This window comes from Camelus dromedarius, chromosome 24 (genome assembly GCF_036321535.1).
Source record: "Camelus dromedarius isolate mCamDro1 chromosome 24, mCamDro1.pat, whole genome shotgun sequence".
In the NCBI taxonomy this organism is placed as follows: domain Eukaryota; kingdom Metazoa; phylum Chordata; class Mammalia; order Artiodactyla; family Camelidae; genus Camelus; species Camelus dromedarius.
Window position 1 is genome coordinate 17,716,201 of NC_087459.1, and position 27,586 is coordinate 17,743,786.

At 39.4% G+C, this 27,586-nt stretch overlaps 1 protein-coding gene across 2 annotated transcripts in view; it reads right to left on the minus strand.

The window, feature by feature from the left end:
* Positions 1 to 27,586, minus strand: part of USP31 (ubiquitin specific peptidase 31) — a 69,877-nt gene that overhangs the window by 27,223 nt on the left and 15,068 nt on the right. The window contains exons 1-9 of one of the 2 annotated variants that reach the window (XM_031433058.2): positions 12,976 to 13,051; positions 12,212 to 12,294; positions 11,567 to 11,655; positions 11,383 to 11,475; positions 10,656 to 10,791; positions 8,251 to 8,395; positions 3,698 to 3,878; positions 1,032 to 1,143; positions 160 to 254 (exon numbers count right to left, since the gene is read on the minus strand). In XM_031433058.2, coding sequence (XP_031288918.2) covers positions 160 to 254; positions 1,032 to 1,143; positions 3,698 to 3,878; positions 8,251 to 8,395; positions 10,656 to 10,791; positions 11,383 to 11,475; positions 11,567 to 11,634 — 830 coding nt within the window. In that variant the 5' untranslated portion in view covers positions 11,635 to 11,655; positions 12,212 to 12,294; positions 12,976 to 13,051. Of the gene's footprint in view, positions 1 to 159; positions 255 to 1,031; positions 1,144 to 3,697; positions 3,879 to 8,250; positions 8,396 to 10,655; positions 10,792 to 11,382; positions 11,476 to 11,566; positions 11,656 to 12,211; positions 12,295 to 12,975; positions 13,114 to 27,586 lie in introns of those variants that run through there. The other variant, XM_010986915.3, reaches the window with a different exon arrangement.

Here is a 27,586-nt window from a genome sequence, read left to right on the forward strand (position 1 = left end):
CCTACTCAAACAAGAATTTAAAATAAAGTAAGTGCTTACTTTCTAAATGAGCCTGAGTAACCTACCACACTTCCGTGGAAATTGTATTAGACATCACTGGAAATCACACACGAGCATATACGAAATTCTAGAAGGTGATTTTAATTTTTTTGTTTTTACCTTTCTACTGTTGGGTGGCACAGGGGCTGCTCCTCCTGGGGCAGCAAGTATGTTATTCCCACAACACTGACCACGCGCAAACTGAACGGGCACACCTGCGTCAAATGGTAAAGGAGAATCAGGCCGGGTTTCTCTTCGAGGGCATCTGTTTCACAGAGGCATTTCCAAAACAGATTAGAGGGACAGCAAACTGTTCTGCAAAACGCTTCTCCACAATATTATGTTAGGTTGTTGGGCCGCTCTAATACACTTTAAATACAATTTACCCAAATGAAATTTACGTATCAAATATGTTATGCAAGACAAGTAATATGTTGCTTTAGCTGAACGTTAACTTAAGTTTTCCACGGATACCTTAACATAGTAATCATAATTCTGAAATACACAGACAGATATTCTATAAAATCTCTCCAAGTTGACCATGTGCTAAGCTTTATTAGACAAAATATTATAAAGGCGGGTGTGTATAGCTTAGGTGGTAGAGCACATGCTAAGGAAGCACAAGGTCCTGGGTTCAATCCCCAGCACCTCCATCAAAAAACTAAACAAATAAATAAATCTAATTCCAGCCCCAACAAAAAAATAATTAATTGAATAAAATAATTTTTAAAATATTATAAAGGAACACCTAGCAGTTCACAGAAGACCTTGCAGTGGCCAGCTCCCTTGAGAAAATGAGGGATAATTCCTTAGTGTTAAAAATCTGAACACAGCTGACTACATTAAACATGCTTTCTCCAGGGCTTCCCAACATTCCAGCGCAGTGTTTAGTCTTCCCTGAGGGCAAAGGTATGAATTTCCAATTTCACTGCAGTGACTGTTTCTTCAGTGGTTACACACATGCTACACCGGAGTATCAAAGGCTTACACACCTGAATGCAAACCGTGGGCCTCAAGAAATACTTCATCTTCTCCAAGATTTCCTTCTGTAGAAGGTCCCATGCTATTGTCTTCTCTAAGTGCAGCACAAAGGGCAGTCCAAATCTAACACACATAAACACTGTAATCACCTTCAAAAGTATGACAACTCCTTTAATACGATAATTCCTTATTCGTGACCTTTTTAAATGGAGTCACAATACAATTAGTTTTAGGACAGTTCTCAAAATAAAACAAATAGGAAACTTAACACTTTCATTAAGTGGATGAAAGAGTCAGAAGAGAAACTTAGGTTTCTAAACAAAATTAAACAACTCATATACCAAAATGGCTTCCCATAGCTCATGATGCTAGGATATTACACAGCCAGGTGACAGGGTTAGTGGGGACGGAGGAAAGCAGGTGGGAGTGGACGCGAGTCGAGTGAACAGCATGGGCCAAACATATAAGGGGTCAGATGCCAGAGGAACAGTCAGAGAGGACTGCAAGGTCTAGCAGGGAGGTGGCCGTAGCCTGGTAGCCTGACCACGAGGAAGGCACTAGCAAGCAAGCGACACTGAAAGTCAGCTGCTAGCCTAGGGCAGAAGTCACACAGCCCCTGCCAAGTTTCCTACCCAGTACTGAGCTCACAGGTGTTAGAGAACCAGACACGGTGCCGTGGTTCTCAGCCATGGCTGAAGGCTGCTATCACGGAGGGAGCTTTACAACACGTGCCCAAGAGCAGGTCCCCGAGATCCTGCTGTAATCACTCTGGTCTGTGGCTCAAGCACTGAGATGCTTTAGGGCTTCCCAGGTAGTTCTGATATGCTGCCAAGGGGGAGGAGCTCTGCCTCGCCTTAACTCTCACCCAAACCCCAGCCACTCAGACCTACCTGCTGTGCCCTGAATGCATCCGACTCACACATCCAATGCACAGCCAATCCCCTCAGCCTGGAATACCCTTCCCATTGCTCTTTCAGGCTGTTTCCCACTCATCCACATAAGGACCCAGTGCAGGATCTTCTCCAGAAAGCACCATGTTGATCTGTTCTCTGAGTGCTCTGCACCACAGCACTACTGCCCTGCAAATACTGCCTGCCTATTCCCCCGCGCCTCCACCAGCCCACTGTGGGTTATCTGACAGCAGAGGCTATGACTTACTCATCTTAGTAGCACAAACAGCCAGTGCCTGGAAAATAGCAGATGCTGAATGAATGAACAAATGAATGAATACACAAACAGATAAATCCCAACTCAGGGCAAAGCAGAGGTCCTCAGGTCACCAAGAAACCTGCTCCTAGCAAATACCAGTTCACTCAAAGCAGTATTCAACAGCCAGCCTACCTGCCTATAAGCTGTGAGGTGAAGTACGTTACAAGCACAATGTGAAAACCGGCTGGCCGTATTCATCATATGAGAATGTCTTCACTTTTAAGAGACCAGCATCATGAAGGGGATTCCATTAAGTTATTTTATACAAATACAATAAGCTGCCTTTCCTTCCGTCCTCCTAGTCTCAGCCTCTTTGTACCTGATGTCCCCTTTTCATGAGATCCTTTCCCCAAGGCTCACACAGCCCACACCTTCTCCCTCAGCTCAGCCCAGCTGCGCCTCCTCAGGGAGGCCCTCCCTGACCTCCCCGTCTGATACAGTTTTGCCAACCTCACCCCACCACTGGCACTTTCTATCATACCAGCCTGTTTAAGTATCTTCAAAGTGGTAATGATGTCTGAAGTTAAACGTGTTTACTTGGTTTTAGTTGCTCTGTCCTAACGAGGATGCAAGCTCCAGAAGAACACAGATCCTGCTGTATCTCTAATGTTTAGAACAGTGTCCGACACACTGTAAACAATACAGTATTTGCTGATGAACACCGTAAATAGACAAATCAACACATTTTGCATTTATATTATTTACCATTCTTCAATAAGAAACTTATTTCAAAGCAACATTTTAAAAGTTTAATATAAATGCTACCCTGACGAATTTCAAAGCAACATTTTAAAAGTTTAATATAAATGCTACCCTGATGAATACTAGAGACACAGTATTCTTCCTCCCTGAAATGTAACTTTATCTTGTTACTACTCAGGTTACATTATTATGATGATAAAGTCACTTTCAAAGACAGCCTGAAACTCCCACAAATTCTTACACTGGGAAACAGATTTGAGACAGATTTCTAACTCCCAAATTTCCAACTAAATGCGGCTGAATGAAAAGTGGTGCCATTTGCTGAGACAGGAAATACTGGAGGGCCAGGTTTACAGGGAAAGATAATGAGTTTAGTCTGGAACATAAGATTGAGGTGCACATACCATCCAAGTAGATTTGTTAAAAAACTTAAAAAAAAAATGTTGTTAAGAAAGTAGCTGGATATGGGTCTATAGGTCTAAAGCCTCAAAAGGATCTTGAGCTGAAAATATACATGTGAAATGAGCTTTTGAAAACTGCATGAGCTTGAAAAGCTTTTTTAACTCAGACTCTATCATCCTAATTTTATATTCTCCCCCTCCCAAACCCTCAAATCAGGTCAACTGACACACATGCTCTTTTTAAAGAACAGAATCAAAAATTAACTACTAAAAGTAAGGATTTTTTTAGCTCTATTTTTTAAGACATTTGAAAATATTAGACTTTCAAAGTCTTAACACTTATTAGAAAATAGGCTGGTTTTCACCTTTTCCCTTGCTGCCCAGTGCAGGCTCGGTTACACACTAACAGAACAATCTTGTCGCTCCCTGGTTTTGCAGGGCGCAGGTCCACTTTCCCTTGCTTTGTGGCTGCTTGTGTTGGAGAAGACAGTCTATGATGATCCAAGCCAAATTTCAAGTGGTTTAGGTTGTTGTTTAAATGGATTCCTAAAATAAAATAAAAACTTACTTTATCTCTTCAAAAGATTTTATTCACCCATTACAAGAAAGATTTACCCATTAGAGAAATTAAGTTGTCATTATGTAATTTCAACTGCAATTGAGAAAAGGAACAAATGATCTACTTTGAGATTATTCACCTAGCCATTAAGATAATTTTTAGCATCCGTTATCTCATTTAAACTGACCTTACCTATCTCAAAAACTGAAAATTAAAACTCTTCACTTCAACGAACATTACATACAGTTTTAGAATGACAATTTTGCAGAGCTGATCCCCCAAGACAAATTTAAAGTAAGACCATACAACCAGCAACCAAATAAAATGTTTTAATAAAACATAAAGACTGGTACATGTGGAATAATCTTCAATATTCCAACAGCAGCTTCTTTTCCCCGATTGAAGAGCCAGATTTACAAGAAATTTGCAGAACTTTAATACAATCAGCTAGACTGGATTGAACTACATTAAAGTGAACAAAAATATATGTCTGACAGGCACAGTAGTGGTTGCTGAAAACCACGTCTTCAGAAATGCCCCAAAGCAGAGCTTTCTGTCAATCAGAGGTACTCAGCACAGAGCACCTGTCCCTGCACCTAGTCTGAACTCAATAATTACTTGATTAAATAACTGCTCATCTCTTCAATCCTTTAGAACTAGAGTCTAAGGAAATGTTACTCAGATGATACTAGGGAACAGAAAAAGCCCTCCACCACCACCACACCAAAAAAATAATACCACCATCACCAGAAGGAAAATAAAATAAAAGGTGGTTTACACAGAAGTATTCATAGCAAAACTCCATCAAGAACCTAAATATCCAGCAATAGGAGGTTTGTTGAACCTATGAGGTATGTCAGTGTTACAGCAATTTAAAATGACAAATGCATATTTAATACCAAAATAAATTCCAGATGAATTAGTTTAAAAATTAAGAACACAGACGCTAGAAATAAGGAAGAACTGAATCTTCACCAAGCTATTAGAGGAAAGAAAACTTTTTAAGCATTCCATAAAAAAACCACAAAAGAGCAACAGATTTCCCTTCATAACCTTTTTAAACTTTGGTATGAGAAAATAAATAGAAGTCTGAATCTCAGACGATGAATGGGTTCTTTTCCCAGGTTCTTGGTAGAAGGAAGGCTGGGAAGACCTGTTCTGCTAAAAGTGATCAGGATTCCTAACGAGATGAGAGGACACCACTCAGCTGCTCAGAAACCAAGCTCTGCATTCAAAGTCTAGACCTGTTACTACCAGTGGTGTGACCCCCGCCCGTTACCGAGCCTAAGTCTTAGCTCCCTGATCTGTAAACTGGAGAAAAGAGGAGTCCCATGTGTACTGGTCAAAATATTCATGAGGCCTTTATAAAGAAGAGGCTTACACATATTCACTACGTGGTATATTCTTCCAACAAAGGCACTCACTCTCTCGCTAGACTATATACCCTTGGACCTCACCAAACTCACTTATAAACAGAAACTTAGTGCTAACCCTAAGCAACTGGGCTACAAAGGGGGCTTTGGGGAAACTTCCAGTTGGACAAATGTTATCTGTGCTCTTGCTATGTATCAGGAACTATACTGAACTGCTGGGTACAAGAAAGATGAAGCAAAATGTAGTCTCAACCACAGAGAATTTCACAGCGTGGTAGGAAGGCTAGAGAAGAAAACAGATCATTTCCACACAAAATGCTATTGTCAGAGATCAGCAGAAGCTACACTGAACTCAGGAGAGCAGGAGTCAATCAGCCAGCCTGGGGTGGGGGGACGTGGGGAAAGGCTTTCTGGACAAGGTGATTTTGATGACTGGCTATTTTTGACTATAATGCAATTAAAATTAGAAAACAACATAAACAAACAAAAGCACATGCATAAAAATGCAACAACTAGAAAACAAACAAAAAAAGCTCCCAAGTCAAAGAATGAAAACTGAAACAACAGACTGTCTGAAAAATAATAATGTAAATATGAGTAGACCAGAGAAAACTGAATCCTAAGCTGGCAGTGGAGAAAGCTGACCAACCTAATATACAGTATGACCAAAAGGTTCAGAAACTAGAAGCACTATAGACCTCTGGAAGCAGAGGTGAAGGAAAAGAAGAACTAAAATAAGAGACCTTTCTACAGAGTCACCTTTCTACGGAGAACAGTCTCTTCAACAAATGGTGCTGGGACTACTGAATATTCACATGTAAAAGAAAGGAGATGAATTCCTACTTCACACCACTCACAAAAATTAACTCAAAATGAGTCAAAGACCTAAACGTAAGAGCTATAACTATAAAACACCTAGAAGAAAACGTAGCTGTAAATCTTCATGGCCTTGGAATCCATTTGGTGATGGATTCTTTGATATGACATCAAAAGCAAAAGCAACAAAAGGGAAAAAAAAGATAAATCAGACTTTATCAAAATTAAGAACTTTTGTGCATCAAAGGACACTATAAGAAAGTAAAAAGATAACCCAAAGAATAGGAGAAAATATTTGCAAGTCATATATCTGAGAAGGGTCTAGTATCCAGCATATGTAAACAACACTTACAACTCAAAAACAAGAAGACAAACAACCTAATTTTAAAATAGGGAAAGGACTTGAACAGACATTTCTCTAAAGAGGATATACAAATGGCCAACAATCACATGAAACGATGATCAACACCATTTACCATTAGGAAAATGCGAGTAAAAATCACAATGACATTAACACTTCACACCCCCTAGGACAGCTTTAATTAAAAAGACAGAAAATAACAAATATTAACAAGAATATGGAGAAATTGTAACTCTCACACATTGCTGGTGGGAATGAAAAATGCTGTGGAAAACAGTCTGGCAATTCCTCCGAAGGTTAAATACAGAATTACCATATGACCCAGCATTTTCACTTTTAGGTATATCCTCAGAAAGAACTGAAAATAGGTATTCAAACAAATACCTGTGCATGAATGATCATAGCAGCACTATTTCATAACAGCCAAAAGGCGGAAACAACCCAAATGTCCATCAATGGATAAACAAAATGTGGTATATACATACAACGGAGTAACGTTCAGCCATAACAAGGAATAAAAGACCGATATATCCTACAATGTGGATGAATCTTGAAATATTATGCTAAGCGAAAGAAGCAAGTCACAAAAGGCCACATAGTATTGATTCCATTCATATAAAAGTTTAGACCAGGGAAACCTACAGACAGAAAGTAGAATTGTGGTTGCTTAGAAATGGGCAAGATGGGGAGATTGGGAGGTGGTCTTAGGGTAGACAAAGTAGGAGCTAATGAGACAGGAGCTGGAGAAATGAATTTGCAACAGAGGGAACACTAGGGAGAGTATTAAAGCATGTGGCATGTTCAAGGAATAAAGAGTAACTTGGATAGAATACATGAGGAATAAGATGGAATATAGCAGAGGGGCTGGAAAAAAGGCAAAGACTAAATCATGAAGGGCCATGCATCTTCCAAGGTGTTTAGATTTAATCGTAGACAAAGACCAAGAGGAACCACTGGTACATCAGTAAGCATGTAACATGATCAGAACTGTATGTTGGATTAAGTCTTGTGGCACTGTGAAGAAATAACTGAACGGGTACAGAAGTTACTAGAAAAGCCCAGCTGAGACTGGTCTGTACTGTGTCAGTGGCAGTAGAATCAAGAGGAAAGCTGCAGAGTGTTTGATCAGTTCTTTGTGAATTTTGAGGGAGAAGTCAAAATTTGAGGGAGTAGTGGGACCCAGATCGGGTGAAGAGACAAATGGAGATGCTGCATTCCATGGAAGAAATGCACGAGGAACTAAGGCAGAAATGCTCAGTGTAAGATGCCTGTGGGACTCTAAGGAGGGATTCCAGTTGTCAGCTGTAAGTCAGGGAACAGAACCAGAAGAAAAGAGGGGGCTAGTGGAGAGTTTAGTTCGAAAAATTCACAGCAGGAGCAAATACTGGTAAGACTGGGTAGAGAAACAGTTTTCAAACTTTCATGTGCATCAGAATCACCTGTTGAAAACAGACTGCTGGGCCCTGTCCCCAGCATTTCTCATTAAGTGGGTCTGGGGTGGCATCCAAGAATTTGCATTTCTAGCCAGTTCCCAGATGACACTGATGCTTTGATAACCACTGGAGTAGAGCAAAAAGAAGAGAAGCCCTAGGATCTTGAAGGACACTAAGGCCAGGAACAAAGTTCTTCCCAGGAACTCCCTTCTTACAGGGAAACAGGTTACCTAAAATTGGTATCATCATAAAAAGATGTGTTATGTGTATTTTACCACAATTTTAAAAACTATACCATCATATAATAATCTAAAAGGGTAGACAGTTGTTAAACCTGCAAACCCAGGTGGTATTATGGAAACAGATGCTCATTTACCTCTTTGACTGAGAATTCCTTCAGGCCTAAATATTTCTGGAGTCTCAAAGGCAAAAATGCAGTCGCTTTCATGGACTGTTTCCAGGTCGTCTGTGTCACAAAAGGAACGATGGAACCCATCATAGTACATTTCTGTTAACACAATCTAAAAATGGGAAAAATGTAAATAGTTGGATAACTGGAAAGTCGGTATGAACTGATCTCCCAATCCAGCTGTGAACTTCTCCAGACCAGCAGGACTGCAGTGATCTAAGGGCTCGGAAACAACTCACTGAGCCCACAGGATCTGCCTCTGATAAGACAGTCTTGGAAGCACAATACCTCTGCGATTGTGTAACAACACACTCTGATTTCAGAGTGCTGTGCCACCAAACCCAGAGTTCCTCTAAGTCTTGGTGAAGAGACTCAGCAGACATAAAGTCTAACCCCCTTGTTTCACGGGGAGGAAGAAACCAAAGAGAGATGGAGTGACTTGCCTAAGGTTATACAACCATTCAGTCTCGTAGCGGGGACAGAGTCCACATCTGACTCCGAGACTTTCTCCCACACCATTAAATTTTCTTCTTTTCAGATTAAAAAATGTCAAATGGATATTTGCATCAGAAAAAAATGAAATCAACTCAAATGTCCAATGATGGGAGCTAGTGAACTATACTCCAGTTCTACCGGAATTATAAAGCAAATGCAAAGAATGAGTTGCATACATTTGCACAAACATGGAAAGATTTCCTAAGTAAATATAAAAAGGAGGGAGAGAACAGTGTGTATACATGATTCAGTTTTCATAAAATATTAAATATAGCATATGCACAGGAAAAATATGAATGAATATACAACACAGTATTAAAGTTAGGTAACCCTTAGTTCTAAGATACTCAGTACAAGATACTTTCACTTACTAAGCTAAGTTCTGAAACAGTTGAGTATCTTATAATGAAACAGAAAAGCAAAAGATGGGGGAAAAGACAATGGAGACATTTAGAGACTTCATTATGTGCTCAGCTGCACCGCCCAGTGAAAAAGCACCGGACTGGGCCTGAAGAGGTTCCAGTCCCGGCCTGCCACCAACCAGCCCTGTGATCTTGAACAAATCACATGGTTTCTCTGGGCCTTCTTCAAATGAGGGGGTTGGACTGGACCCCTAAGGTCCCCTCAACTATCACAGACATACTGCGTATGAGTCTATGAGGTGAAAGGGGCTGATAGCATATTCCACAAATAGTCCAAGAAATAGATTTCTGGCACATTTTTCTTCTAATGATTTTAATCACCACGTTGTTTTCCCGCAGGTGAACATGCAAGTATAACTCACGTTCTCCAGCAAGCTTAGGTCAAAACCAAACTTGTAATTGTATCATTCATTTAAACCACACGCAAAAAGAGCCAGAAGCTTACAACCAGATTTTGCCTCGGACACATACCTAAACCTCCCTCCCTCTTTCTGTCTTTTCCCTCATCTCGAAAAAAAAAAAAGAAGAATCAATGAGCACTTCAGAGTAAGAAGAACACGAATCTTATTAATCTGCCAGTACTTGGCCTATGAAAATATAAGATATTTGCTGTATCAGGGCAACACTGTTGATTGTATTTGTTTTATTGTGGTAACTTCCCAAATGAGAACACAGGAGGCCAAAGTACAAAACACCTTTATTATTCATGTGATTACACAGCAGCTTACAGAAGTTATTTACAGAAAAGCTATTCAGCCACTGAATCATGTTTCCTCAGTAAGTTTTAAATAGGGAATTTTCTTCCCAAATAAAACCATAATATTTAATTGTGTGAAAAAAAAAAAAAGTGCATGCAAAAGTATGTCAAGTTACAAACAGGCCAGAAGTATTTGGGGTCAATATAAATACTTATCAAAAAGTAAAGAAAGGTGGGGGGAGGTACAACTTTCCTTCTCATCCCTAAACAGGATAAGAGACTTCAATCAGCTTTAATCAGAAAATAAACCAAACTGAGCACCCGAATGTAACTGTACTAGTAAGATGTTCACTCTTACCACCATAATGGGAAGGGATTTTTCAAGAGCCAGCAGTTGAGTTTTCTAAGCCTCTCTGATCTTCAAACACCACAGGATGCTCTTCCTATGCTCACATACGCATCCCTAAGAATGACTTAAAAGAGGGTAACTAATTATAAACAAAGCTAGAAGAGGTCTTCGTGTAGTTATAGCTTTTCCTCTGAAATATACATATACACAATTAAACGAAGCATAAGAAGTTCGTGTGTATATTTTTCTCCTTTGGATCTTGATTTTTTATTTTCCCTTCAACACCAGAAGCAAGTGGTTTTAAATCTCTATCTAACCGTATTTGGCAGAGAACTGTTCAGAGATGCCACTAAAAGAGAAAGCAACACTTTTGTGGCTCGTGCGTAATCGGTCCCAGCAAGCTTATTACCTGATCAGTGGGGATCTTTGTTTCCATAGACACTGCTTCCCGGAGCCTGGCGACAGTCCCAGACAGAGGCACGGCCACGCCAATCCGCATGCAGTGAGAACATTTCCCTTCATACACTACAGTGACATAGAGAGGCCTGTACAGATCAAAGTCAGATCTTCTCATTAGTCACTTATTTCAACTAAAATAGAGAAGCAAAACAACCCCGAAAACAGCAAAACTGAAGTTAACCCACACCTTTAGTTGGACTTAAGGAGAACTACCAAACAATAAACAAGAGCTCGTTGGAAAAGGTAATCCTTATGAAGCAATAACAGCTTTGTATCAATACTTGGTTCTGTGCTTTGTGTTTTCTTTAAAACAGGGTAACGCCTAGAAATTTTGAGAAACAGTTCAAATAAAGCAGCTAATTAAAAGTGGAACGTAAGGTCTTCAGAGGCTTCAGAAAGCACTCCACAACCCTCTCCTGCCCCCACACCACAGGTGGACGGCCAGCTGCACGGCCCACAACCAGATCAACCGAAAAGACTGGCTTGCCCCATGCACCCGCTTGCCCTGTAAACTCAGACAGGCGCTTACAAACTTCTGTAAGGATTTAATAATGCCTGTATTTAACTTATCACTAATGCTATCACTTGTCTAAACATATAAGAAGCCCTAACAGGAGCCTACAGAGGAAAAGGAACACACAGGAACATAGTCTTAATTTCATTAACCCTGTTCTTACCTTGTGTGGGGTAGAGGAATTGGCAAAGAAATGCAGAGGAAAGGATCAAAAGTGTTGCTCTGCTTTTGACAGTGAGGACACGTCAGAGAAGATCTTCAAAAACAAAAACGTAAGACGCTCACATTAAGATCGCCCAGAGCTACGTTAAGCAGGTAACATAAGGGAAAATTGCATTTGCTCCTACCTGTACTGGGCTTGAAAAAGTTCTTGAACAAAGGTGCTACAGACAGGAAAAGATGGCCCCTCAGGCATCAAATCGGTCTCTGATGGTGGCTAAAAAAACAAATAAATAAAATATAATTTCACAGACTAGAAGTGCCAGTTCTTGATTGAAGATGAGCCTAAAAATGTCACAAATATCCTTGACCTCCTTTATAAGTTATGTGTCAGATCCAGATGTTTCAGGGAAAGGCTTCTGCTAAAGGAACCAGAACACAGCTGCCAGGATGTGGGTCACACAGACTCACCTCCTCACAGGCTCTCCCGGAAAGCGGAAAGCGGTGCTGACCCCTCTCTCCACCCCAGCCAGGCAGTCAGGGAGTCCTTAACCAGGTACTCCCAGCCCCCTCCAATGCTCAAAGTGCCCCCTCCAACCTCTTCCAGGAAATAATCCCAACCATTCAAAAGTACCAATTCTTCCCCTGCCTAAATTCTCTAGCATCTATTAGCTCTGCTGCCCATTTGGGCATAAATCATCCCACTTCACATGTTACTCATTAACCTTTCCGTGTCCCTCCCCCTAACAATTAGTTACTAAGCATCTGCCATCACTGCAGAGAGCACCGTAAAGGGCGTTAGGATTCAAAGATAATAAGACACAGTGCCTGACCTTGAGTACGTCTCAATCTGGTGGGAGAGTCAGCCACAAGCATAAAGTCATATGACAGTACAGAGTGTTCAGGCACAAAGGACCTTCAATCAGAATGATTTAACAGCTTACCAAAACTAGAAATTTAAAATTTAAGATACAGAAAAGAATTACCAAAAATTTTTAAAAGCTGAGAGAGGAAAACAACACTTTAGTCTTAATTACCTCTATTGTATAAATCATTTTACCCATCACATTAAGACTACATAAACAAAAATTGAGAATGAATCACGGTTGCTCAGTAAGAATATTCTAAGGGTTCAGCTCCTACACTCAAATCTAATCCTAACAGCAGAGACATCCATACATTTCCTTTTTGATTGTGTATTCTATTCCAGTGATCGACAGACTATGTCTCATTGGAATAGAAAGCAAATTTCTGCTTTAAAAAAGGTTAGTGAGATGGAATCACTTAATGTTGCTCTAAAGCTAGTCATACATGCAAATGTGTCCCCTCTCATAAGAGTGTAAGCTCCTTGGAGACAGTCTCTTGTATCTGGCACTGCCAGCACAGTGGCAAGCATGGGGAAGCATCCCCTAAGTACCCATGAATTTCAAACTCACCCAGAGCTTAGTCAGCTTCACTATATTAACTAATTGCAAACCGCAGCAACTCCTCAGAGGAGGTTTGGTAGAAGAATCGACACTCTCTCCTATTCCGTTCACCAAATGGCCACTGAGCCCCAGCTCACAGCTCCCTGATGGCCCTGCGGGAACGCCTTTACCTTCAGAGGAGGCTGGCCGCTCTGCTTCACAGCATGATTGAGGTCTTCATGAACTCGGTCCAAAAGCCACAGCAGAAACTCCTGGGCATCGTGCTGGGAATTTCCCCGATATTGCAGTGCATTCTTTGACACAATACTCTATACAGGTAAATAAATCAGCATGAATAGTTGTGAGTTCCTGGCTCTAAAGATAAACTATTCATAATCCCAATGAAGAATGCTGTTAGAAAGTACTTCCTGGAAAGACAGCAAATATAAAAACAGATGCTCAATGTAAAAACCCCACCCATGAACCAAAAACTTTTAAATGCACCCACCCAACAATCCTACTTTCAGGAATATATCTAAGGGAAACCATCAAAACAGCATGCCAAGACTTCTAAGAAGATATTCATTCACTAATAGCAAAACTCTGGTAATAACTTCTACATCTTAAAAATGAGAATTGTTACAAATATCAAATCATTATGTTGTTAACCTGAAACTAATATAATGTTATATGTGAATAATACCTCAATTTTTAAAAGAGAAAAAATGAGAATTGGCTAAATATCACAGTATTAGATTATAAACTGAAGTATAAAATAAACAAATCTACATAAGGTAAATGAGTGAATAAATAAGTAAGCAGAGACAAATCTTCCTTATAGACGAATTCTAAATAATTTATGTCAGTAACCCCCGCCTCCAGGAGTTGGACCTTAACCACCACTATGGGCTGTGACAGTTGACTTGCTTCAAAGATTAGAGTTAGCAAAGAGGGGTAGCCAGTATAAGGTCACAGGTGAACTGGTTAATTAAGATTAAGATCTGGGGCTCTGGAAAATATAGCTTGGGTTCAGATCTGTCCAACCACTATTTGGGAGGTCAGACCTACTTTCCTCAGAAGTAAAATGGATAGGGGGCAGGGGTAGAGCGCTCAATGGTAGAGTGCGTTCTTAGCATGCATGAAGTCCAGGGTTCAATCCCCAGTACCTCCATTTGAGAAAAAAACAAAAAAACAAAACAAAGTAAAAAGGAAAATAATGATTTAGTGTAATGGTTAAGTGAGAATGCATGCAAAGCATTTCACATTAAATGACATATAATAAGCACTCTAATTTCAGCTATGAGTATTGAATTGAAGTGGGGAGAAAGGAGGGGAGACAACTGCACACAGAGCAGACAGGAGACAAATGAAATGATGAGGCAAGAAATAATAAGGGCTGAGCGAAGTCTGTGAGGACAAATTTGAGAGAGATTTAGGAACTGAAGCAGTAGAATCATTAGGATTTCCACCTAATGAACATGGAAAATGAGGAAGGAGGCATTAATGTCATCCTGGTGTCTTATGTGGATGATGGGCCACTGGTGGTTCCCTTCATCGAGACAAAATAAAAAAGGAAGAAGTCTAGAAAAGAGGGTGATGAGTTCCCATTAGAATCCACTGTAGTTGAAGTTCTGTGCAATCTCCAAATGGAAGTATTTGGTAAACAACCAAAAAATACAGACCTGCTCAATGGAAGAGTCTGTGCTAAGTGGGACAAAGATTTGGGGGTCAACAGATGGGTGGTTACTTGAAATCATGAGTATGACTAAGACTGCCCAGGCAAGATCACGAGAGATCAAGCCAGAGGACAGAATCCAGAGGAAGGCTATCTTTAGCGGGCCCTCAAAGGAGACCAAGAAAAGGTCATTAAAGACGTGGCTAGAATATCAGGAGAAAGAAGCCCCAAGAGTCAAGAGAGAGTGATCAGTAATGTTAAAAGTTGAAGAATGATCAAGTAAGTCAAAGAACTAATAACTGTCCATTGTATTTTCCAATTACTTTCAGTGGCAGGGTGGGGGGCAGGGTCGTTCTCAGCATATGCAGCCTAAGAAACAAATTAACTGAAATCAAATGCTTCTTCATGTGTCAAAGCAGCTATATTTTATGCACAATGTCCATGAAATTCAGGATGGAGACAACATTCAATTCTTTATGAGAGATTAATTGGGAGCTCGAGATTTGCAAGTATTAACTACTATATATAAAATAAATAAAAAACAAATTTCTCCTGTATAGCACAGGGAACTATATTCAATATCTTGTAGTAACCTATAATGAAAAATATGAAAACGAACATATATGTATGTGTATGTATGATTGAAACATTATGCTGTACACCAGAAACTGACACATTGTAACTGACTATACTTCAATGAAAAAAAAATTCCTTATCAGGATTGCACTAAACTTGATTTATGCTTCCCGCCACTCTCACTGCAACTCACCCAGCATTTATCGTCCAATCGCTATGTACAAGGTGCTGCGCTGAAGCTGCTCAACAAGATTCTTGTTGGGCAGGACTAAACAAGCAGCAGGACCTCCGCTTCCCTCTGAAACTAGGGCGAAAGCGGCTCTGCGTCAGCCCCGCCCTAAATCACTAACTACATCTCCAGCTAAAAGAAATTTTACAGGAAACCCCACTGAACATACACAACACAAAGGCTCCTTTTCCCTTCACAATGGTGACTTCTTCCCACTGCAGGGACCCAAGGGACTCTTTATTTTACTTCTTCCCCTGACAAAACAAAGCACTGAATGATCTAATAACCACCCTTTAGTGCACATTGCAGAAGGAAGAAACACAGTAGGAGTTAAGGAACCTGGGCTGGAGCACAGCTCTGCCACACACTGGTTATCTCATGTAACTCACCTAACCTGGGATTTCCTGGCTGTACATCAGAACAGCGGAGCTGGGCCATCACAGAGACCTGGCACACCAAATCTTCACCCAAGCTCTGCCCCTAGAGTCCCAGCAAGTGATTTGGTTTTTGTCTGGGGCCACATCTGACACTTCTTTGGTTGTCTTTTATGATTTTTTTCCATAATTAAATCTTAGTTTATTTGATGTCCTAAAATTAATCCTTCTGTATTTTTGTAGTTTTTTAAAAAGTTGACTATCACTAGAATATGTCATCTGAAAATATAAGCATTGTTACAATCTAAGGAATCACTTATATTTGTCACTTCTATGAAAAATAGAGTATGAACCTTCTCAAAATTAACCTATGTAATTTGTGTCTATTTTATAGAACTTGGGTATGGTGTTGGTTTGTAAACTGAATCTGTTGCTTTAAATCCTTTACTTCCTATTATAAATACATTTAACCATCATTCCAATTTTCCACTCAGGATGATGCCTAACATCTAGCTACTAAACAATGAAATAAAAGTCAAAACACACTGTAGGGCTTTCAAGTCTCATAAAATTTCTCTCTACCCTTCAAATAAAACCTTAAGGCCTAGAATTACAGAGAACTTTTTTTCCCCTTAAAGAAAATAAGGGAGAGGGGGTGAACATTGGAAGCATGGCCCAGAACAGAAAAAGAATTAAGTCTATCCAACTGGAGCTATAAAATTAAACACAGGGTTCTTTCTTTTCATAGAGCCCTTGTCCAGAAGCAGCAAAATCCTGGGCTCTGGGGAAAAGACATCGTTTACCTGACTCCAGGAAGAAGATGACAAAGCAATGGCAACTGGCAATTTCCCTCCCTGGGGAACGGACCTGGCAGTATTGGTTGGACATGAGTTGGCACACTCTTTGGGGGAGCTTGCCAAAACTCATCAAATGAAATCATCACTCCCTTTCCTTGATTCTACGCCAGAAAAAACATGGAATATATTTCAGTGATTCTGGGAAAGAACAGAAGAACTTGGGAGGACATTAAAATTTACATTTTAAGAGAAAGATGAAGTGTAAAAAGCTGGGTTCAGAGATGGTATCTCACAGTGAAACTTGATTTCTGGATGTGCTGGAAAGAACAGAACAATAAACACTTGTCTTGAGAAAAGTTTCATCTCTTGTATCTGACATTCTGGATACCTAAGTTGGTAAAGAATTAATTAACTAAAAACACAGAGGATGAAATTGGTACAAATTGGGACAAATATACACTGTAAAGACAGATATGACCCATAAGAATCAGTAATAGAGAAAGTGTCTGTACAACAGAATTCCACACCAGGGTACAGAACACAGCCACACTCAAACAGGGCTCTCTGTGACCTTCATCTAGCTCTGCCTCCTTATCTTCACCTCTGGTGGGGAGGTCTTTTCACATAACAGCACAAATGAGGCAGAGAGGCCCTCAGTATTAGCCTCCAGACTTCCACACATACTTTCCCTATGCCTGGAGTGCCCTCCACTCTCATCTCCCAATGCAACCCCCTCCCAACTCTCCTTCCTTAGCAGGATGGAGCTGGGACCCTGGTGGGAGAGGGGACAGACTGAAAAGGAAGGAGACAACGGGAAAGGAGCTTCCATCCAGGACAGAAAGACAACTCAGGGAGAACAGCAGAGAATGCCACACACAACCCGTTCTTGTGTTCATGTTTGTTACAGGGAAACGTGAGTTATTTCTGATACAGAGCTCCTTGATCCTTCCAGTCAGAGGCCCTAACATAAGGTAACTCAAGTACAGGTGTCCCTCAGATCCAGGTTCTCAAAAGCCAAGCTCAGGAACTAAAACAATTTGGATAGCAAGGGATACTTGCAATTATAAGACTAGCTTTCTGTATTAAACAAACTCATAAGTAACCACGAAGACGTGGTAGCAGGGGACTCGCTGCTGAAATAAAGAACAGGAAAGGGCATATTCTTTTCTTAAAGAAAAGGCTATAATAAAAGGATTGAGAAATGGTTACTGCATTTCAAGAAATTACAGTTAAGGGTGGAGGTATGGTCAAGATCATTAGAGCCAGAATAAAAGGGAGAAATATAAAAAGAAATACACCGCAAGTGGTTCAGCCAGATGAACAGTGAGAAAAGATTTCTCAACAGATCATAGAGCTATATTGGTAGAAAACACAGCAGCAAGAGAAAACCTCCAAGTACTGAAACAGTGGTTGGAAGTTTCTGCCAGAAATGCAATAGAAACAGAAAGACTGGATTCTGAATACCTGGGTCTAAGTCCTCTTTCCATCACCTCTTACTCAATGTGTAGTTTTTCTGAGTCTCGGCTATCTTTTCTGCAAAATGATCATGCTTTTCTGAGTTGATTATTGTGAGGCTTTAATGAGATCTTAAAAGCATTTTAAATTCTAAACATCTGCTATTATCTAAGTTTCAAAAAAAATCAAGAAAAAGGCAAGGAATAATCCTGTGGTATAGTATAATCCTGGAAAATGTCAAAGACAAAGAGAGGAAAATACCTAAAGCATTGGCTCCTGACCCTTGGAATCACTTGGGGAAGTTTTTTTAAAAAATAAAACCACCCATGGCAGCAGTCTAGAGATGCTGACTTAATTAGATCTATAGTGGGACCTGATCATCGCTAATTTTTCTTTCAAATGTGTTTTTAAAACAGTTCTATTTCTAATGTGAAGCCAAGAATATAAGAAAGGACATGGCCACACAAAGAAAACTCTGAAGTTTCACTTCCAAAAGCATTAAAACTTCTGGGAGGCTCTTTTGTCATAACTGTATTAGATCAGTTATTACATTTTATTCAAACCACCAGGACATATAATCTCGTATCTGTCTCCACCACTAGACAGTGATCAGAAATGTCTTATTCAATATTACTTCCCCAAAACCTAGCAAATGCAATACTTGACACAAAGGGTAACAATAATAATTAGTTAATATTTAAGTGCTTATCATGTATCAGGCTTTATACTAATTATTTATAGGTATTATTTCCTATAAAATTAACCCCCAGAAATTCCCTATGCTGGTAAGTATTAACATTACAGATAAAAACACATTACAAAGTAAAGTGAAGTAACTTGTCCAAAGTTACCACTATTCTTGAACCTCATCTGATTAAAATGGCCTGAAAACATTTTTAGTCATAATCATTTCGTTCAATAAATGTTTTTTTTCCTTATACAACTCAGGATCATGTAGGGCTTGAGGTTCATCATCTGAACACCATTCTCAGTGCAGACACAAAACATGTGTTGGAGACAGAACTACAGCTGCACCAAGCCCGAGGCTTCTGGGAGTTTATTTGCTTTTAAATAAATCCTTGTTAATCAGTGTTTGTTTTGCCGTAATCTGCATTTTTTCCTATGACTGAAATATGGCCCAGAAACAAAAATGCAGTTTATCTAATTGAGATTTTATAATCTGAGGAATAAGGAGGAATTCGGACTATGCCAGAAGATCAAGTTGCAGCTTGTGAAGAAGTGTGCCCGGCTCGAGTGCCCAGGATGCCAGAGAGAGCAAGCCAGAGACAGCCTTGGAGAACCGCGTCTGTCTCTCATCAGCACACCCAAAGGGGAGTGCTCTTTACCTTCTAATGCTCAAGCTGTTCGGCTGGTAGAGATGATTCTGTCCATTCTTCCAGAACACTCTAAAGCCCAGCCGACTCATGTTTATGTATCCGATCAAGTAACTCAAGTAACTCAAGAGTATCTTCTTTTTGGTCTCCTTGACATTTTCCAACACAATCTAAAATTCTTCCCAATTATAGTAAAATAAAGCTTCTTAAAAGCTTTTTTTTTTAAAGGAGGAAGGGGGAATTTTGGCTAACTACCAACAGAATCAAAAAAGCAAACATCCAGCCCTGATGTGGCTAAAAGGTCATCATATGGGAAATGTAATCATCTCCAACAGTTAAAATTCAAAATAGAAAAACTAGAAAAGCCACCTAAATACCTAACAAGTTATTATATACTCCTTCCATGGAATAATACACGTTTGAGAGTTTTAGAAAACATGAAGTAATAAATACATAATAAAATTAAGTGAAAAGAAGATACAAAACTGCATATGAACTTGATTTCAAACTTTTTTTTAACATTTTTTTATTGATTTATAATCATTTTACAATGTTGTGTCAAATTCCAGTGTTCAGCACAATTTTTCAGTCATTCATGGACATATACACACTCATTGTCACATTTTTCTCTCTGTGAGCTACCATAACATTTTGTGTATATTTCCCTGTGCTATACAGTGTAATCTTGTTTATCTATTTTACAATTTTGAAATTCCAGTCTATCCCTTCCCATCCTCCGCCCCCCCGGCAACCACAAGTCTATATTCTCTGTCTATGAGTCTATTTCTGTCCTGTATTTACGCTTTGTTTTTGTTTGTTTGTTTGTTTTTGTTTTTGTTTTTTAGATTCCACATATGAGCGATCTCATATGGTATTTTTCTTTCTCTTTCTGGCTTACATCACTTAGAATGACATTCTCCAGGAGCATCCATGTTGCTGCAAATGGCATTATGTTGTCGGTTTTTATGGCTGAGTAGTATTCCATTGTATAAATATACCACATCTTCTTTATTCAGTCATCTGTTGATGGACATTTAGGCTATTTCCATGTTTTGGCTATTGTAAATAGTGCTGCTATGAACATTGGGGTGCAGGTGTCATCCTGAAGTGGGGTTCCTTCTGGATACAAGCCCAGGAGTGGGATTCCTGGGTCATACAGTAAGTCTATTCCTAGTCTTTTGAGGAATCGCCACACTGTTAAAAAAACATTTTCAAAGATCTTCTTGTTTTTTATCCTTGTAAATGTACACCAAAATATTAACAGTCATTTTCTTAAAGTGGTAAGTTTGGGGTGATTTTTCTTTTTCTTCTTTACTCATTTCAGTATTTTCTATGTTTTCTAAAATGAATTTGTTAATAACAATAACCAAGCAGTACTTAAGGATGATCTTATGATAGCACACCCTGGTATTCTGGCCAAGGAACCCAAATCTTATGCACAGGAGACAGGGATGGCCAAAAAAAAAAAAAAAAAAGATCTTATTTCTAGCTGAGGCTTTAGCCCCAAATCCTGGAGAGTCCAACTGCACTATGCTAAGAATTTTTTTTTTTCTCTGCTAGATAGACCTAGGGAGTCTTAAATCTAAGTTTCCTCCCTGTATGAACCCTAAACCCAAAGACCAAATCAACCTTTGGATCTTACCACTAGGGAGAAAAAGTGACAGCAGATAGCATCAAAGGAAAATGAGGAAAAGAGAGGGGAAAAGAAGAGTTTTGCCTACAGCCACCACCAGGGGCCTTTTCAGGCCTCCCTGGCTCACCAGGTGGGAGGTGCAAGCTTAGCCCTAGGAAGAGAAAGAAGAACCCAGCAGCAGCTTCCTGATCAAGTGGAGAGAAGCAGATGGGGAACATGAGCCTGGTTTATGAACTCAGCACATGGCCCTGCTCACCAGCACGGGGCCAACGAATGTTCCTGGCTGAGTGTCACTCCTCTCGGGGTGGGAGGAAAGAGACCCACAATCATCAGATGTGGGATATGACGGGAAAGACAAGGAGTGGGGGAGGCATGAGGCCCTGAACTACTCCAAGGCCAAACATGCATTTATTTCTTCTATAATCAGTAGTGTGTGTGTGTTCACTGGCAAAGTATACATCCTCTTGGTTTTGAATACATTGGTATTCAATGATAAACAGATCTAAAATGTTTTTAACCAAATAGACAATTTTATAAAGGGATTCAAAATATTCTGGGAATAATCTTGCTTTGAATCAATGTTCTGTTTCTGCACTTTGGTAACTAAAACATCAAACAGTAGAAATCAAGAGCTATTATTCATCAGTAGATAGAGATCCAGCAAGTTTCACTATAAGTTATGCATCGTATTGCCATAAACCCAGAGCACTCCCAAAAAATTTTAACTGGCTAAAGCTTTCAGGTCACGGGCCTGCCATATCACTCTTCTCCACACCAGCACTGCGCATGCTTGATGGTTAAGCCAGGCCAACTAACAAGCCACACAGAGGTATCCTCTCCAAATCAGTCCTGGCCTCCGCCAGTCATTTCAACCCTCACCACAAGCATCAGAGCATAAGACCAACCACAGTGCAAGTGTCCGGGATATTCTGGCTCCAGGCTTTTCCCAGAAAAGGGCAACTTAGAACCTTCCCAGTCTAGGCTGGTCTGACCTGCCCCAATCTTGGCCAATGCTAGTTGGTGCACATCGGCCCGAATGTGAATGTGAAAGCTAAATGGAACAGTGTGTGAACACACAGAGAGCAAACAAAGAGAAGTCTGTGAAATCAAAACAGGTAATTCCCTAAATTATCGAAATGTTACTAGGATATAAGTATCCTCCCACTTTAAAGACCAGATGAAGCTGACCTACCTTACTATCAACAAAGAAATTCAAATTAAAACAATAAAAATGCTATTTTCCACTTATCAACTTAAAGATATCTTTTTGCAACAGTAGGGTGTGATAATTCTTACATTGCTAACAGAACCACCCTTCTGTAAAATAAAGTAACAATATGATTTTTCAAAATAGATAACCACTGACAAAGGAATTTCACTTCTAAATATCCTAAAGAAATAATCAAAATGAAAGATTCATGTAAAAAATATGTTCACTGCAACCAGAAACCATCCAAAAATAGGTTACAGTACCTTCATACAATGATCTAAAGAGTTTTTGTGAAGAAAATTACTCGTAATACAATATGAAATGAAAATCACATAATGCAAAACTGTATGCACAGTTAGACCCCAATTATGCTAAAATATACACAAAACGAAGAAAAAGAGTAACATGCCAAGCAGTTTTCATACATTTTCAATTCTTCAACTTTTATACATTTTTCAAGTTTTCTACAATATTTTGGATATTACTCTTATCAAAATAGATGTTACCCATAACGAATTCTTACAAAAGAAACCAGACACCGAAGAATACTTACTGCAAATCAAAATCACAATGAGATACCACTTCACACCCACTAGGATGGCTGTTAACAGAAGACAGACAATAACAAGTGCTGACAAGGATGCAAAGAAACTACAACCCTCACACACTGCTGGTGGGAATGTAAGATGGTGCAGCCGCTGTGGGAAACAGCTGGACAGCTGCTCAGAAAGTTAAGGGTGGAGTTGCCATATGATCTAGCAATTTTACTCTTAGGCATACACCCAAAAGAGATGAACACATACTTCCACACAAAAATTCGCAGATGAATGTTTATAGCAGCTTTATTTGTAACAGCCAAAAAAGCAGAGATAATCCAAATGTCAGTCAAGAAGTGAACAGATAAACAAAACATGGAACATTGACATAATGGAATATTTCTCAGCCATAGAAGGGTACGAAGTATGATACATGGCACAACACGATAAACCTTAAAAACATCATGCTAAGTGGCAGAAGCCAAATTCAAAAGGCCACGTGTGATTCCATTTATATGAAATATCCAGAATAGGAAAAATCTATGGAAACAAAGTAGATTAATGGATAGCTAGGCTGGGACATTGGGAGCAATGAACAGTGACTGCTAATTGATATGGGGTTTCCTGGGGGATGATAAAAATGTTCTAAAATTGATTGTGATGATGGATGCACAACTCTGTGAGTACACTAAAAACCACTGAATTGTACACTTTAAGTGGGTGACATATATGGGATGTAAATTATATCTCAATATAGCTGTCTTTTAAAAGAAAATATACTTTATTTCAGTCATAATAAAATTCAAGAATAGGCAGGACTACTCAACGGTGCTAGAAGCCAGGAAAGTGGTTTACCTTTGGGGAAAAGGGAGAGGGTGGGGTTTGGGAGGGAGGAAAAGAGGGAGCTTGTGGAATGCCGGTGACGAGTCATTTCTTGATCTGGTTGATACAATATTAACGTTTAGGATTCACTGAGCTCTACGCCCATGCTGTGATGCATTTTTCTGTATGTATGCCATAGTTCATTAAGAAGTTTTTCTTTTTAAACTGACTTTAAAAAGGAAAACCCTAAAGTTTCTTAACTTAGCCAGACTCTCAAGCCCTAGCTTAGTATATTTAGTCTCATTTGAGCCAATGCTATTTATATGGTTACTTAACTAGAAGCAGATTAGAAAATGCAGAATATAAGAATGAGGAAGTAGGAGGCACAGGCTCCCAGGATAAAGCAAGAGAAAACTAAGGGAGGACCATGAAGAAAAATGGTGGGGAAGAAGAGGGAGTATTATAAACAGCAGAAATAAGAATTCAAACAATACAGCAATCCAGAACCATTCAGAAAGTCCTACACAGTCCTGCTAGCCCCAAGAAACCTCCATATTACAGACGAAAAGTGCAATAAATGATGCTCATAATAGAGACTGTGAATCACCAAAGAAAGAATAAAGTATGTTCAGGATATCCCTGAAAAAATGAGTTTGTAAAATATGCTATCAAGCCATCTATTGAAAAAAAAAAAAGTTAAACTTTTAAAGACTTGATATTTAAAAAAATAATTATCCAGGAAATAGCTTATATAAAATTTATTCCCTCAAAAAGCCAGATGAATGGGTTACATTGTGCTATTCAAAAAAGATCATACAATGACAAGACAATGGCACAGAATATATCATACTGAGAGGTACCCTCTTGGGGGACAGATGCCCTAGTGAGTCACTAGAGATTTAAATACCACCCCCTAAAAAACAGTCTACAATTCAAGAGGGCAGCACACATGCATCAAAGGTGCGATCAAAACAATTAGAGTCACAAGACCTAGAGACCTAGAGAAAATTTAAGGTGGAACACATTTATTTCTCTCCAGCACTTAACTGTAGTGACTTTTTGTAGGATCTTCCATATCTTCCTTCTCCCAGGGTCCCTTTCCTACGTCCCAGGCTTGCTCTCATAAGCTGCGTTGGTGGGTGCATGGATAGGGGGATCGGCTGGTTGGTTTTTCCTGCTAAAGGGTTTCCATCACTCAGGTGTAAAGAAATCAGTGGTTGTTACACAGCATAATCTGTGAGGCTGGTATTACCAAATAGCAATGAAAAGGGAAATAAGGCAACAGAGGCTCGGTGACCACCCCAAGATCACAGCCATACCAGGATTCTGACTAAATGCAAAATTCACAGGTTCGCAGAGTTTCAAAAGGAAAGGAGCAGACCTGCACCCTGGCTGCCCTCACCCTCCTCGCAGCACTGTCCTCCAATGCTGACAGCCTGAAGCCGCAGAGAGAACTGGGTATCACCAGGAAGTGGGTGGGCCAGTTACTACAACCCAACCAGCTGCCTGGTGTCACAACAGAACCTCAAAGGGTAACGACCAACAGGTCTCCAACGTCCCAACCTTTCCTCCTGCTGGATATGAGATAAAAAGCTGCCAAAGCTCCTCTTTCTCTCCTGCCTGCAGGGAAATGAGGCTACTCTCCTTCCTTCATGTCACTATTAAAATCCTGAAATCATTAACTGGTAGCTATTTCCCATGAGCTGCTGCTTTTAAAGCAGTTTGTCTTTTCTTCAGCTATTCTACTTTCTTATAACTTCTATGGAGTAAAGACTCTAAAATGAGGGAGATTTACTAAGTTGTCACTGCACTGTCAAAAAGGGTAAAACTGAAGAATGTTCCAAGTTAATGTAACTTTATAACTGCTAGGAGCACTTCTGGTCAGAAAAGAGGTTCTTTCTATTATGTGTTCTTTTCCAGCTTCGGAGAGCCTTGGACCTTAAAGAAGAGGTTGAATTTCCTTTTCCACAGTTTAAAAACAGCCTTTTTATGCCCTGATCATTGCTCAAAGTAAAACAGATACAGAAGTGAATTCCCTGCTCACTCATTCACCCATGAACACACACACAAAGGACAGGACCAGACACTATGGGGAATAAGCGGAGTTACAGAATTAAAGATCTGTAGACATGTCTCTGTTTCTTTATCTGTAAAACAGAAATAGTAATATGTATCTCTACCTTACAAAGTTATAAGGAACACATAACATAATCCCCTGTGCAGGGCATATAGTAAGCACTCCTATGTTAACTACAGGAAAAAAGCAAGATGAGGAAAATTATGTACGTACAGTGTGCCACTACTTATCTAAATAAGAAGGAGGTTATAAATACACATATATACATACACATATTTGCCTATATTAAAACAATGAAAGAATAAATCATAAAATTTAGGAAGAAAGAGAACAGGACATAGGAATCAGAAACAGAATCTAGACTTCTTCGAGCAGATGTTTTGTAGATTTGACTTCAGGCCATAAATTTTATTTTTTACATAATTATGCAACAAAGCTAAATTTTAAAAGCAACTCTTCAAATCAAAAGCAAAAAGAAACAAATGAATTTAACTATATATCAAGTTGGTAACAAAGCCACACTAAGAACTATTCCAAGTGACTTTTAAACATAATAATTTGACTATACAGACCTAGTAGGACATATCCTAGGGCAAAAATAAATTAAATAAATGAATAAATAAATCTTAACCCTTTTTCAAATACTCCTATTGTTTGTGGTAATATTGGGACTATTATACTGAGACTTACAAATGCATCTGTGAGATCATGTAAATGAGAATTTACACTAGTGCTATGAATAGGATTTTCAGCATGGGAGAAAGAAAATACAGATGTAAGATCAACGAGGTTAAATAAAAACCCTGAAATCCTGAATGGAATGACCAATACGAATGCATGACTTATTATATCTTTAAAACAAATTACACATTTCCTAGCTCTGTCTACTTAGAACACAGAGATACCACAGACACCTCTAGTGCCCAAACTGTGGGTGGACCATTTGTCACCAAAAGAAACCAGGGCTCCTTAAAGAAATGACTGATTCCAGATCTGGGCAGGAAACATGTAAGATGAGCCTGACAAATCTTAACTTCCTGCATTCTGGTTTGATGTCACAGACTAATTACTGGTGGTATTGTGTCAAAAGGATTTGGTGGCCAGTCAATCCGTCCCAAAGGCCAAAAGAGGGACAAACTGGCTATAAGGTTAATAACTGTAATTGACTGAAATATTTAGAGAAACATTTAGAGAAAATTACTAGTAATTGTACATCTACTGAATCTAACCATTTTTTTAAGTGGGGCTGGTTTTATGTATGCCTTTCTTATCTCATTTTTCTGAAAAAGTTTAACTGCCAATGTAAGAAATTTATACCACATTGGTATAAAATTGGTATATAAAAAATAAAGGCAATTTTTGAGAAGACAAAAAAATTAATTACAGAGAAGCTTTAAGATTAATCTGGCAGCAATAAAAACTGTCAAGAGGACAAAGTTTAGAAATGGGGATGGGTACTCAGGTAGCCACAGGCTTGGAACGAACACCTTCCTTCTCACCACCTTCCATTTCTGAAATACAATGTGTGAGTTTCTGTACTAAACCCCCACTTACGGCTTCTTCTTTAACCTCATTAGAACCATGCAAGGTTGGAGTTCTGGGTCTGCTGCTTCCTGGCACTAAATCCCTCTATCTTAATTTTAAAACTAGAATAGCAGTGCTTCTTTCACAGGGCTGCTGTGAAGATTTAATGAAAAAACTGTATATGAATGTACTTTGTAAATGATCTGGCTCCACACAAATAGATGGTATTAACATCATTATGATTATTATTGTTTCTTAGATCTCCGAACAATCAGATAGCTCTGCCTTGCTCTTAAAGATGTGAAGACCGAGTTAAAAGTCAAAGAATTTACTGAGCTGGTGATGAGCTTTACAAAGGTTCCTTACAATTGAAGCAACAAAGGCATTTCCTGACCAGTCCTGTGCAATCTTCTAAAGCGTGAACTGTTTGTTTGTGGACACACTGTTTGCTACCATCCAAGCTCAACAACTGGTGGGGCGAAGCAACAGATGCTGGGTGCCTGGCCAATTCCTCCAGGAACTGCCAGAGTCTGTGGCATAAAACAATGGGAAAGATCACA